General features: G+C 34.6%; 1 protein-coding gene across 1 annotated transcript in view; it reads right to left on the bottom strand.

The window, feature by feature from the left end:
- jak1 (Janus kinase 1) overlaps positions 1 to 14,128 on the bottom strand; it is a 60,857-nt gene that overhangs the window by 21,577 nt on the left and 25,152 nt on the right. Inside the window, exons 5-12 of the mRNA XM_056460037.1 lie at positions 13,917 to 14,080; positions 12,882 to 13,230; positions 12,597 to 12,773; positions 10,889 to 11,046; positions 8,626 to 8,740; positions 6,435 to 6,633; positions 1,271 to 1,380; positions 55 to 204 (exon numbers count right to left, since the gene is read on the bottom strand). Of these exons, the coding sequence (XP_056316012.1) occupies positions 55 to 204; positions 1,271 to 1,380; positions 6,435 to 6,633; positions 8,626 to 8,740; positions 10,889 to 11,046; positions 12,597 to 12,773; positions 12,882 to 13,230; positions 13,917 to 14,080 (1,422 nt within the window). The remainder of the gene's footprint in view (positions 1 to 54; positions 205 to 1,270; positions 1,381 to 6,434; positions 6,634 to 8,625; positions 8,741 to 10,888; positions 11,047 to 12,596; positions 12,774 to 12,881; positions 13,231 to 13,916; positions 14,081 to 14,128) is intronic.

Below are 14,128 nucleotides of genomic sequence, written 5' to 3'. Positions count from 1 at the left end.
AAAGAATCTTGTTTGGTCGTGACAAGGTTGTGTATTTCCAGATGCTCTTCTTACCAGAGAAATATCTCTGTGTCCTGAGCCCAGCACCTTCAAAACCACTTTCACCTCCTGTGAGTATCCTCCCAGATCATCTTCATCATCACTCTTTGGCTTTAGAATACCAGCATAGATGTTTGTCCTTGTGCCTCGACCCAAATGTTCACCCTAAATAAGACAACAATGTCACATACAAGATGGGGCACAACATTTCTAAAAGTATAGGTGGCCATTTAAAGGGACAGTTCATGCAAAAATTAAAGTTAACTCCTTATTTACTTTCCCTTAAAACAGTTTCTTTTTACTCTTGAACTAAAAAGAAGATATTCCAAAGAAAGCTTAAATTCTGTAACCATTGAAATCCATAGAAGAAAAAAAAAACAAATACCATGAAAGTAAATTTTTCCAGGTTTCTTCAAAATATCTTCTTTTGTGTTCAACAGAAGAAAGAAAACTCAAATAGGTTTTAAACAAGTGAAGGGTGAGTAAATATTGACAGAATTTTCAGCCTTTATTTGGGCATGTGTCATGGACAGACACTGTATAACCACTTACAGTGAAATTTGCTCCTATTTTACTTAGAAAAGACAGCTAAATTTGGATAGTATGAGTGATTAAAATCAAACTGGCAACAATAAAGAAAGCATTGGACACAACACACACTATCATCGTTTGTTTGTGGTCAATGCTTTTGAAAGAAGTCTCTTATATGTCCCAAAGCTGAATTAATTCAAGCAAAAGGTAAAAATAGTTACTTTATTCAAATTTAAAACAAACTCTATTATCATATATTTTTAAACGTGGCTTATTCCTGTAATAACAAAAGTGAATTTTGATCTTGCAGAACTCATTCTAATACTGCGTGCTGCCTTGCTGCTCAAAAAACATTTCTTATAGTCAACAATGTTGACTGATTATTTAAAAATGTATAATCTTTTCAAGATTTAGATAAATTGAAAGTTCAAATGTCAGCATTTCAAACTAGAAGTTGATAACAAATGTTTATCGCTTTTAAACAAAGTGTTCTTGTTCAAGTGTTCATTAAAAAGTATAACAATGTAATTTATTGAGATAAAGTTTTTAACACTAATGTAATATTATATGTGGTATACATTTAAAAAAAACAATAAAACCAGTTTAATAGGCAGTGAAAAAAAATGACAAGTATATAATAGATTCAAGGATTGCCATGCTAAAATGACTGTGAAAACATCAAACTCCATAAATTTATCACCTGTACAATCTCCTCTTTAAGAATGCGGTCAAAACTCAGCTGGCTGACTTGTGTTTTTTTCTGCGGGACAGGCTCTCGGTCTGTGGTCATCACTAATAGGTTAGAAATTTCTGCAGGACAAAAAAAAAAAAAAAAGGCAGAATTTGTGATTAAGAAGTAACACACAAAACACATCTATTAATAGAATAAGAATTGGTTGTTTGAATGGACCCTCGGTGTGTTTGTAGACTGAAACCCTGATGAAGGTGAGTTTGGTTCAACATGTCAGCAAACGTTTATTCTTTTTCTTTAAATGTTAAAGGTATTGTTCACCCAAAGATTAAAAAAAAACTAACAATTATAAATCTTTATGACTTTTTCTTCCGTTGAACACAAAAGAAGATATTCTGAAGAATGTTGCAAACGTGTAACCACTGACTTCCACAGGAAAAACAAATATTATGGAAGTCAGCGGTTACCAGTTTCAAGCTTTCCTCAGAAAATCTTCTTTTGTGTGCAACAGATAAAAGAAAGTCAAACAAAGTCAAAAAAAGAAAGTTGAAATAAGTGATGGAAGAGTAAATAATGACATTTGTTCTTCATTTTTGGCTGAACTGTTGCTTCAAAACCATATAAATAAAGACTTTTTATTTTTTCCACAATTTGTTCAATTGCCTTGAAATGACAGGCTTTTTGATAATATAAAAGCATCAAGCAAACAACATATAAAGTTTGTACCTGTAGCATCTTCTGCATCTTTTTTGGATATCCACTAAATATATTGATTGTCTAGAGGTGTTTAATTTGAATATATCTTAAACCTTAAACAGACAGTTCACGCAAAAAATATAATTGTCATTATTTATTCACTCTTTACTTGTTTCAAACTAGTTTGACTTTATTCTGTTGAAGACAAAAGAAGATACTTTGAAAAAAAAGCTAAAAACCTTTAACCATTGACTTTCTTAGAAAAAAAAACTCATATTATGGAAGTCAATGGTTACTTGTTTCAAGATTTCTTCAGAAAATCTTCTTTTGTGTGCAAATAAGAGATAAAAACAGTCAAACTAATTCAAAAAAGAAAGTTGAAACAACTGATGGAGAGTAAATGACTTTTTTTGGGTGAAACCTCCCATAAAAGCCCCATGAATAAAGACTATAAAAAAATCCACAATATTTTTAATTGCTTTGTCCTGACAATCTTTTGGAATATATAAAAGCACTGAGTGACCAATATATGGAGTTTGTACCCCTGTAGAATCTTCTGCATCATTTTGGATATACAGTACACTAAATGTCTTGATTATCTAGAGGTGTTTATTTTAAATATATCCAAAACCTTAAAGAGACAGTTCATGCAAAAAATATAATTGTCATCATGTACTCACACTTAACTGGTTCCAAACCAGTTTGACTTTCTTAATTCTGTTGAAGGCAAAAGAAGATACTTTGAAAAAAAGCTAAAAACCTGTAACCATTGACTTTCATAGAAGAAAAAAAAAAAAAAATTATATATATATATAAATATATAAATATATATAAATATATATATATATATATATATAATATATATATATATATATATATATATATATAGAGAAGTCAATGATTACCAGATTCAAGCTTTCTTCAGAAAATCTTCCTTTGTGTGCAACAGATAAAAAGGAAGTCAAACAAACTCAAAAAAGAAGCTTGAAAGTGATAGGAGTGTAAATGATGCCGTTTTTTTTTTTTTTTTTTCATTTTTTAAGTGAACCCTCCCTTTAAAGTCATGTAAATAATTACACTGACTGTCTAGAGATGTTTAATTTGAATATATCTAACGCCTAAAAGGGATAGTTCACAAAAAAAAAAAACTTGTTCTAAACCAATTTGACTATTCATTTTATTGAACAAAATTTTGACGAAAGTTTAAAAACCTGTAACCATTGACTAGCTATTTGTTTTCCCTACTATGTGGAAGTCAGTCGTTAGAGGTTTCCAGCTTTCTTCAAAACATCTCGTTTTGTGTTCAATAGAATAAACAAACTTATAAAAGGTTTGAAACATTTTCAATTTTTGGGTTAACTACCCCTTTAAGAGTTGGTGTGCAAAAATGGTAACAACCCCCACATAAACACAGAACAGGGAAGAGGAAGTCATGCAGTGACGGTACATAGTTCAACAAAACATGTAACTAACTGCACAAAAACAATGAGAATGTGGGGCTTCATGTGTGCGGGTCCTATAAAAAATCTATTTTTCTTATATCAGTAGATATGTGCGTGTTGTGATCTTCATTCTGCAGCATCAGCTGGTCTTTTGTCTACTCACTGACATCACCTGGATACAGACCTACACAGCACTGTTTTTATACATCTAAATAGAGTGAACAGACCAAGAGAAATGAACAACGGGAAACCACATTTACTACACATCCTGCCCACCACTGATGCCTCAGCAAGTACTCTTAGAGGATTAGATGTAAACAAGAGCATATTCCGTCACTCGTGTGCTTTCACGAAGAAAACAAAAACATTCCTGATGTTTAGTCTTGCGTTTATACAGAGTTTTTGCATAACTGCTATTACTGAAAAAACACTAGAGGAAAGAAAATATTCTCTCTCAGGATTTTATAAGCACCAAAATAACCAATAAATCCTAATTAACTACAATATCATCTCTCATCTTGAAACAAAAGCATTTCCTGTGACCTTGTTTGACTAAAGATGGAAACTAGTTCACTGAAATCACAATAAAAACACTAATCTTGTCATTTCTCCATCGGCAACTGGCAGATGTGCAGAAAAATTTCATTTGGGATGCTGGATTCTCTTTGGCATGTAGATACGCGTGTAAATCTCTCTCATGAAAATGTAACTCGGTCAGCATGGGGATCTAACTGACGGCTAGCTGGATAAAAGGATCCTAAATCGTCTGAAAAATTAGACTGAACAAGTACTATCTGCCAGCCACACAGCTGCCGGGGTCATGCGAGGATGTGACATGTGCGTGCATGCTGATGTTGTTTACTTCTTTAAAGAGCAATGACACTAGAAACACCAATAAAGTGATAGAAAAAACTCCTCTGTCTGCTTAAACCAAACAAAACTGTTTGTAAAGATTTGTTTACCTTGAATACAGATGCATTTTCATCAACGCAACCATAACCCGATGGTGCTAAATACAGGTGTAAATGGAGTCTAAAATGTTTTGAGCTGTCAACTTCCAAAAGCAGTCGAAAATGCATTGGACCAAATTGCTTTCAGAGTGAAAATACACACAGCTACTGTCATTTCCCTCATTACTCCTCCTTGTGTTGTTTCGAAATTACTTTACTTCCGTAAAACTCCAAATAATCAGTTCTAAAGAATTTTTGCAGCAGCTAGTCTGTATGGACTTGCGACATTCAAAGTCTTCTGAAGCAATCGAGTAGTTCTGTGTTTACATGTGTGTTTACCTGTGCTTACCAGTAATTACCAACACAAAAGACAGTCAAATTAATTACTTCATTAAGGTATGTCAATTCCTGATAATCCTGATTACTTATCCTGTTAACTAACTCAGAGCAGAGATACAACTGATTTTAACATGCTTCCTAATCTATTTATACTATCAGCCCTTACTTAAATTCATATTCTTGCGATTTAGATATAATTGTCACCTGAAATTTCAACAGCAGCTCCAGGTAACAATTACAAAATGAAAAAAAAAAGCTAGTAAACTATTTGAATGGCGTACTTGACAAACCACAACATCATGACTGTTCAGGGATTCCAAAAATCCCCATAAAACAAAACACTGAGATCCATTCAGCAAATGGGAGATCCATTGAATGCTTAAAAATCCTGACAATTCAACTACTTCTAGATTTGCTGAAAAAGTGATGACTTCTGACTTTACTTTCATTCTGTGAGAGAATGAGTCACCTAAATCCATGTGTCATGACTGCAGTGCATAACTGGTTCCAATGAGAACATTTCAGGGGATTTTCCTAGAGAAAATCTAAAGCTATTGGAATAGGCTGTGTTTGAAAACACCTTTAGATTACAGACGCAATTAAATAAGAGGAACTTATTCCACCCTGCCTGCAAAAATAAAGCTAACTAGTAAAAATTAACAACTGAATGAACATTGACACTAATAAATGAATTAATGAATGAATGAAAGAACATTGACACTATTGAATGGACAGAAGAATGAATGAATGAATGAATGAATACTGACACTAATGAATAGACAGATGAATGAATGAACAAACATGAATACTAATAAATGAAAAGATGAATCAATGAACATTGGCACTAATGAATAAATGAATATTGACACTAATGAATGAATGAATGATGACACTAATGAATGGACAGCTGAATGAGTGAATGAATGAATGTTGAAACTAATGAATGGACAGATAAATGAACGAATGAATGAATGAATATTGACACTAATGAATGGACAGCTGAATGAGTGAATGAATGAATGGACAGATAAATGAATGAATGAATACTGACACTAATAAACGAGCAAACAAACAAACAGCAGTTATGGTAGTATGGATAAACAGAAGGATGGATGGATGGTTGGATGGACGGATGACAGAGGCAGATTGATGGATTGAGGTGACAGAGGGATGAATAGATAGATGGACGGATGACAGTGATGGATGATGAATAGATGAGAGTGACGTATGGAGGGATAGATAAGAGTGATGGATGGATGAATGGATGGATGGAGTGACGGATGGATGGAAGTGGTGGATGAATAGATGGATGTGAATGATGAGAATAATGGATGGATAGATTGATGCGTTACGGATGGATGGATGAATAGATGAGTGACAGATAAATGGATGGATGGATGACAATGGTAGTTGAATGGATGAGATTGACGTATGGATGGATGGATGGTTGACAGTGATGGATGAATAAGAATAATGGATGGATAGATTGACGAGTTATGGATGGTTGGATGAGAGTGATAAATGGATTGGATGGAGCAATTTCCAGACTGACTATTTGTATTACCCAATGACAATGTAAAATTCGGTCTATTATCAAAATAAACATCCCTAGATGATCAAACCAGGATGGATGAGTGAATGAATAAACAGAAGGACTGTCCACCGTGATAAAGGGGTGTAGATGTATGGATTATTTGCATTACTTGATGCACAGAATATCTTTTACCAAGTGGGTATGGTGGGTACCTCTGGGTTGTGGTGGGCAGCAGCGGCGCAGCTGAAAGCGCAGATTGTCTGTGCGCAGTAACTGGCCCTGCAGGTGCTCCAACAGCTCCTTCAGATTGGGCCTGAATGTGTCTGTCCCATACAGTCTGTAGCCCTGAGGGCTCGTTTCAATCTGGAAGTTCTTATACTGAGGAACAGGTCTGGATTCACACAGGTCGAGCTGAATAAGCACAAGAAAAAACGATTAAGCACAGAAAGAAATAAAGGCAATAGAAACAGCGCACGAGTACAATGGTGAATTGAAAAGAACAGGATTTGTTAAACAAATGTTAGGTGGCCATAAACAGATATCCTATAAGAAGACTCCTGGTTGCTAGAGAGGTTTTAGGTTTGCAACATTGTACATTATGTTGATAATATTTAAAAATGTACGGAAAGCCTTTTGTGTGCATTAACTTTTACTATTTATTAAGACATGCATAACCTGCATATATGCATTAAACAAGCTCATGCACTTTCTGTTAGTAAAACTCCAATCTGCTTGTTAGGAATGATAAAACAAGCAAATTGTTTCTGAAAAAAAGAAAACAGTACATCAGTCTCTGATCAAGTATGTGTAACAAATCCAACGTAGTTTTCTCACAGAATGAAAGACAAAAATATTAATATATATTAATATTCACTCACATATTATGTCAGTTGCTTATATTATAAACTGGAATGTTAATGCACATATCTATGGCATTGTGCAATATGCCCATTTAATCAGACTGCTTGTTGTTGCTGGTTTGTTTGTGTGTGTTTGTATACAGTGGTCCCTCGTTATAAACAGGGTTTACCTTTCCTCGCAGTTTCGCAGATTTTTTTTGTGCAATTTGATATGCTTTTTTTAACAGCGCCTTCTGTGCATTCGCATTCAGCGCGTGTTCTGTGTCTTGATTGGCTGTAGACCATTGTCAATCAATCTCCTCTGTGTCTCCAGTACAGTACAGAATGCGTTCAGCTTGTCAAATTAAGCTAAATCTTCAATTGCTAGCAGTGAGTTTCAACAAGGATGCAAAAGGTGTTGTAACTGTCAGCAGCAAGACCATTGTAAAGTGGGTCGCATACCGAATGCGTCATGCCACGATGCACCACACGTCGCCATGCATTTTAGAATTGGAAACATAGGTTTATGTCAAGGTACGCAAGTCAGAAACTGTCTGCAGTGCCCAGCTAGGACTCAGAACACTTTTTAAACAACATGTGAATGTGCACGTCCGGTGTGTCATGTACGCGGCACATACAGTGTGCGACCCCTTAAGAATGGAGTCTGCTTTAGCTTTATGGATCAGTGACTGCAGGAAAAAGAACATTACACTGGATGTCAACACTATGTGCACAACAGCTAAAAAGCTTTATGAACCTTTTGCTGACAGCGATGAATGTTTACACTTAACAACAGGTTTTGATCTTTAGTTTCATTCTATTTTCTACGAAGGTTTGAACTTTGAGAGCGTTTAAACAAGAAAGAAAAGTGTAAAAATGTTAATGTCTGTCTGAGAAAAGTGTACAAAGTGTGTTCTGAGAGGTTTTACAGCCTTAAAGCATCTATAATTGTAAAAAATGAAGCAGACTACTAGGATTTCACCTATTGCGGGTTATTTTTAGAACATAACTTAACATGATTAATGAGGGACCGCTGTATTTTAGTTTTTTGGTGTGTGTGTGCACGTATGTTTGTATTCTGTTACTGTGTGAGCTCAATTTATTACAAGGAGTTGCACTTAAGTTTAACTGTGCAGTTATACAATGACAATAAAAATATTTAGATTTTTTTTGTGATTCAGATTTCATCTCTAATCTGGGTCAAAATATTTTTTTAAGCTACAACAAAATGTTAGATACTAATTGTTGTTCACAGCTAACTTTTGGAAGCGCTTTCATACTGATTCATTGAAAAAATGGGGTTTTGCACTACTTGACAGATAATCAGGGTGATTTACCACACAAACTACTTGTCACGGTCAGGAAAAGTGTATTACAAGAACCAGATCTTCTTGATTGCCTGCAGAGAATACCACAGGAGAATCTGGGCAATTCAAGAGACATGTCCTAACCATGGAAGACATGTAGGACAAAGGTTTTCGAGTCCCACTTTATGGATTCCACAGAAACGTTTACGCCAACTGTGCTAATCAAAACTGACTTTAGTTGGGGTTTATGTGTGTACCTCAATGCAGACAACAGTCATGATGATAAAGTTGTATTCTGTGCAGCTCCAGCGCAGCACATAGGTTCCTTCTTCATTTCCCTCCTGTCGAAGTTTATGAATGGCATACTCTGTGCTGTAGAGATACAACAGACAAAATCAGTATCAAAATGTCTCATGAAAGCAGTTGTTGTAATACACTTTCAGATGCGTTAATGTCTAATACATGACAAAAAGGAACGGTAACAAACTGTTAAAACAACATGACTCCACAGTCTACATACATGTGTAAAGATAGGAGTTGAAATAGTGGTGTTTTTAAAATGTTTCACTATTATTAAACAGGGTCTGATGACTTATAATAAAGCAGCATATACACTTCCTGACAAAAGTCTTGTCCCCAATCCAAGTTTCAGGAACAACAAATAATGACTTGACTTCCATTTGATCATTGTGTATCAGTAGTGGCTTATATAAAAGTCAAAGGCCTCTAGATTACGCTTATTTTACCAAAATAAAATATCCTGCCTTGATTATTAATTATTTAATTAGTAGAGTAAGGTCTGACTTTGCTTAGACAAAAGTCTTGTCACTTAACAGAAATAATGTACAGTACAGAATATAAAGTCATGGTGCAGTGGGAAAAAAATTATATTGTGTATCTTATCTAATTTATATTATCTGCATCCATACATCTCTGCAATGACTCAAATAACTTATTAACAAAGTCATCTGGAATGGCAAAGAAAGCATTCTTGCAGGACTCCCTGAGTTCATCAAGATTCTTTGGATTAGTCTTCAATGTCTCCTTCATCTTACCCCAGACATGATCAATAATGTTCATGTTTGGTGACTGGGTTGGCCAATCCTGGAGCACCTTGGGATGCAGTTCAATAGAAATTTACTTTTCCACTTTACTTGCCACTTTTCCAAATGATCACCTAGAAGTCCAGTTATTATTTGTTGCTTTTACAATTGGGATCGACGACAAGACTTTTGTCAGGTAGTGTATGATAACAAAAATTTAGATCGGGAAGGTCCTTTATGCTCTTGAAAAGAAAAATGCTCATTACTTTTTATTTAAATGCGATTTACTCCACTAATGTTTTTCAGTGACAAACATAATTCTTTAGAAATCATTTAATTTTTGGGGATTTTGGGTTTAACAAACACTTCTTAATTAGTGCTGGGCAAAGAATAATCTCAATTAAATCGCATCCAAAATAATAGTTAGGGTTTTTTTTTTTATTTAAGATGTGTGTTTATATATATATATATATATATATATATATTATATATATATATATATATATATTATATATATATATATATATATATATATATATATATATATATATTATATGATATATATATATATATATATATATATATATATATAATATAAAACAAACACGCACACAAAAAAACACAAAACTACACAAAACGTTTTTACAAAGATATTAAATGCATTTATAATTTATTTATATCATATAAAATACCAATTATATGCATGCATGTTGGTATTTATATAAACATAATAAATATTCACAGAACCCACACAAATAGTCAAAACATTTGTCATTTGTGCCCAACACTATTCTTTATATGACTTAATATGAGCTGATTTATATGCTTATCTTAGACTTTCAGGATTCTTTGATCAATTAGAACAATCTTTTGTAACAATCTAAAAGAACATATGCTACCTTTTGATAAATGTTATGTATCCTAGTTTAATAAAAGTATCAAATCCTTTGTTAAAATTGTCTTTATAACCCGTAACTAGGGCCAGACAGAATCTGCTGACATTTTTTGCTATTTTTGCGCAGAATATTGTAAAATCTGTGGATTTATGCGGAATGATTTTTGGTGTATCGTATCTAAAAACTTAATATGTTAAATGACAAAATAATACGTTTTTAACTTATATTTAATGTTTACAATGCAAATCCAATTAGATCCATTTATTTGATTTCTCATACATCTACCATATATCCACTAAAAGACAGAAATTACTACTTTTCAAACTGTATTGTAAGTAAATCATATGAACATTTTCATATTAGTCAGTCATTATAGTAAAATTCATATAAAAACTGAATAAATAAAAATGTATACAAATTTACACACAACTAAATGTGTATAATGACTCGATGGGCTGAAAATCTGCGGAAATTCCGTGCGGATTCCGTGTGGACATACCCGTAACTTTTAAACTATGTAGAAATTTACATTTCTGTATTTCTCAGTGCCTAAAACTAAAGTCTCATTATGGTCATCATACCAGATAGGTCCGTGACAGCCGTTTTCTAAATTCTGGACCACTGATGAGGGTGCGACTTCAGTGCACAGGTAATGATGGGCATCTACAGTCAATCTGAAGTAACCGTCCACCAGTGCAGCAAAAGACAGGGCTGCATCACGATAAAACAGATCCAACTCCTGAAAAAGGAAGAAAAAGTTTGCATTGTTGATCACATGAGAATGAATCATAAGGTTGTATGGAAGTATTATACAATATCCTGACCAGGTGCTGTGATCTTGTCTTAACTTGCAGCAAACACAACAAGAGACTAGACATTTTCTTGATTACCTTCTACAAAACACCTATATGCTGGGCATGCAGATATACCTGTCACTAAAATTAGTCTAAAATCAGACATGAGACAATACACAAAATATATCAAATATGTTCTGATTGGCTATGACTTATCATAGTCAGTATGAACATACAAACAGCCTGAACAGAAGGCGAATTTCCCCTGGTTAGGACACCATATTGAGGTTTGTCTCATTAAAGAGACAGTTCATCCAAAAATGAACATTTTCTCTCCTTATTAGTGGTTCCTGTCTGCGTATGTACATTTTCTCTTTTTTGTTTACAAAAGTTTACTCCAAATTTGAACCCTCTCACAAACATAAAAATGTAATATTTTCAATTTGTTTTTCAGAACATTTTGTTTTTACACACAAAATGAAAATGTGATAAAATAAAAATTTGTAAACATTGAATGAATCAAATTTGGGCGACACGGTGGCTCAGTGGTTTGCACTGTTGCCTCACAGCAAGAAGGTCGCTGGTTTGAGTCCCAGCTAGGTCAGTTGGCGTTACTGCGTGGAGTTTGCATGTTCTCCCCATGTTGATGTGGGTTTCCTCCAGGTGCTCCGCTTTCCCCCACAGTCCAAAGACATGCACTATAGGTGTATTGAATAAACTAAATTGGCCATGGTGTGTATGTGTGTGAATGAGTGTGAGTACTGGTTTGCAGCTGGAAGGACATCCGCTGTGTAAAACATGTGATGGATAAGTTGGTGGTTCATTCCGTTGTGGCTTAATAAAGGAACTAAGCCGAATGAAAATGAATGAATGAATAAAATTTGTTATATGCATGGGCAGAATTTCACACCCAATCTCCAAAAAGGAAAAATATTCCAAAAATCTATCACTTACTAGCTTTTAAAAGGAAACATCGCAAATCTGACAAAGAGCTGAAGACGGCATTTTTTGAAGTTATGTCAACCAATCAGCGGATGGGGGATGTAATTCCCGCCCACACAGAGAACACATTTTAAAGCAATTTATTTATTCAGATTTTATTACATTTTCATTTTGTGTGTAAAAACCAAATGTGATGAAATTAAAGATAAATATTTGGACGTTTTTTTACGTTGGTGAGAGGATTCAAATTTGACAAACTAATCATTTCTTCGCTTGTCCGTTTTTAAAACAAAAACGAGAAAACCAATTATACATCGATACATGGACTGTTTTCAAACCTGTATGAGTTTTGATTACAGCTAATTTTGGTAACGGCTGATGATCCCCATTGACTTAGGGATGTAGTCAATGGTCACCATCAGCTGTTGCCAGCATAATTTAAAAGGTCATTTTTTGTGTTTTACAAAAGAAATAAAATCATACAGGCTTGAAATAAATGGAAGGTGAATAAATGAATGAACTCTCTAAAATCTCAGTGATATGACAAAAGTACCATGGTTTTATTGTCTTGTCTGTAAATGGTGACACAGCACTCCTTAATGACGATGTGGGTTATTTCGTGAAAGTCGGAGAAAAGTGTCCATCCGCTGTCTTTCTTTTTGTCATTCCACTGCTTGTTGTCGGCCTTGATCTTTTTAGATTTGGGTTTGTCTTTCAATATCAGATGATTCTATTAAAAAAAAAATTCAAGACAACAAAATGGTTACAATCCTTACAGAATAAAAGCATTTGGAGATATACTTTTGCAAGTTCACAAAAGCTGAAGCCCCAAACTCACCGGTGCGGGCTTCCTCCTCCATGAGATCCCAGTAGTTCCGTATACTTGCACCTGATAACCCATTCCGTTGTCCCCCAAGGAAAGCATCTGTGTTGGGGATCCCTCGCTTTCCCCTGTTACTTTCAGGCTCTTGGGCTCGAAAGTCTCCCTACCAACTCCTTGAGTCAGCGTCTCGAGAGTGGACAAATACTTGACCTTCAGGTCATACAGACCTATATTGCTGTCCTGGATGGTCTTGCTATTGAACTCGTTGAGGAAATTCTTGAAGACGTTACTGATGCGTATGCGCGTGAGGAAGTTGCGTTGCTTAATGGTGCGGTTCAGACTGTCTGGAATGAAGCGCTTGTAGCTAAAAAAGGGTTGAGAGAAAAGGGTTGAAAGGTTGAAACTTCAGCACAATATTTTGCTCAAGTTCAATTAGCTTGTGAACTCGCTTAGTTTGAAAGTGATTTAAAGGATCGTTCACCCAAAACTGAAAATTCTGTCAGAACTGACCATTCACTTGTTCTAAACATTTATGTATTTCTTTCTTCTGTTGAACCCAAAAGAAAATATGTTGAAGAATGTTCAAACTTGTAACCATTAACTTCAATAGCATTTGTTTTTCCTACTATGAAAGTCAGTGATTACATGTTTTCAACTTTCTCCAACATATATATTTTAGGTCATCAAAACCACTCATAACCACTTGAGAGTGAGTAAACTTTATTTTTGGGTGAACTATCCTAAAACATTGACACAACTGACAATGAACCTGTTTTTGCAGACAATGCACTTTTGTAAATGTATTAAACCAGTATTATACTTCCCTTTAAGCCCTCGCCAATACATGAACACATTTCGTACATTTCTTTAAATTATTTTTAAAAAACTGATTGTTAATAACTGCAAACATATTTAATTCAGATCTCTGGAGCTCTAATTCTGATCAGTCAGTCATAGCAGTCTGCATAATAAAAACTTACAATAGTTGGAAGTGCCATTCTATTATTATTGCTGTAGATAATGTAAATACATCAAGATTTGTGAGGTCACCTAGTCTCAGCTCCAGCTCCTGATAATGGCAAATTATTGCTCTTGGCATGATGGGTAATAGCTAAAACAGCCATTCCCAAGCACTCATTCTCAATCTCATGAAGCTCTTCATCATTCTGAGGGGGACGAACAGGAGACAGTCCTCTCAGGAAATCATACTGGCCCTAAAACACACACACACAGACACACACACACAAATAAAATCAGTAGGA

This window comes from Danio aesculapii, chromosome 6, assembly GCF_903798145.1.
Source record: "Danio aesculapii chromosome 6, fDanAes4.1, whole genome shotgun sequence".
Taxonomy (NCBI): Eukaryota; Metazoa; Chordata; class Actinopteri; order Cypriniformes; family Danionidae; genus Danio; species Danio aesculapii.
The sequence above is the reverse complement of the archived record's forward strand: the minus strand, read 5'-3'. Positions and strand labels throughout refer to the sequence as shown.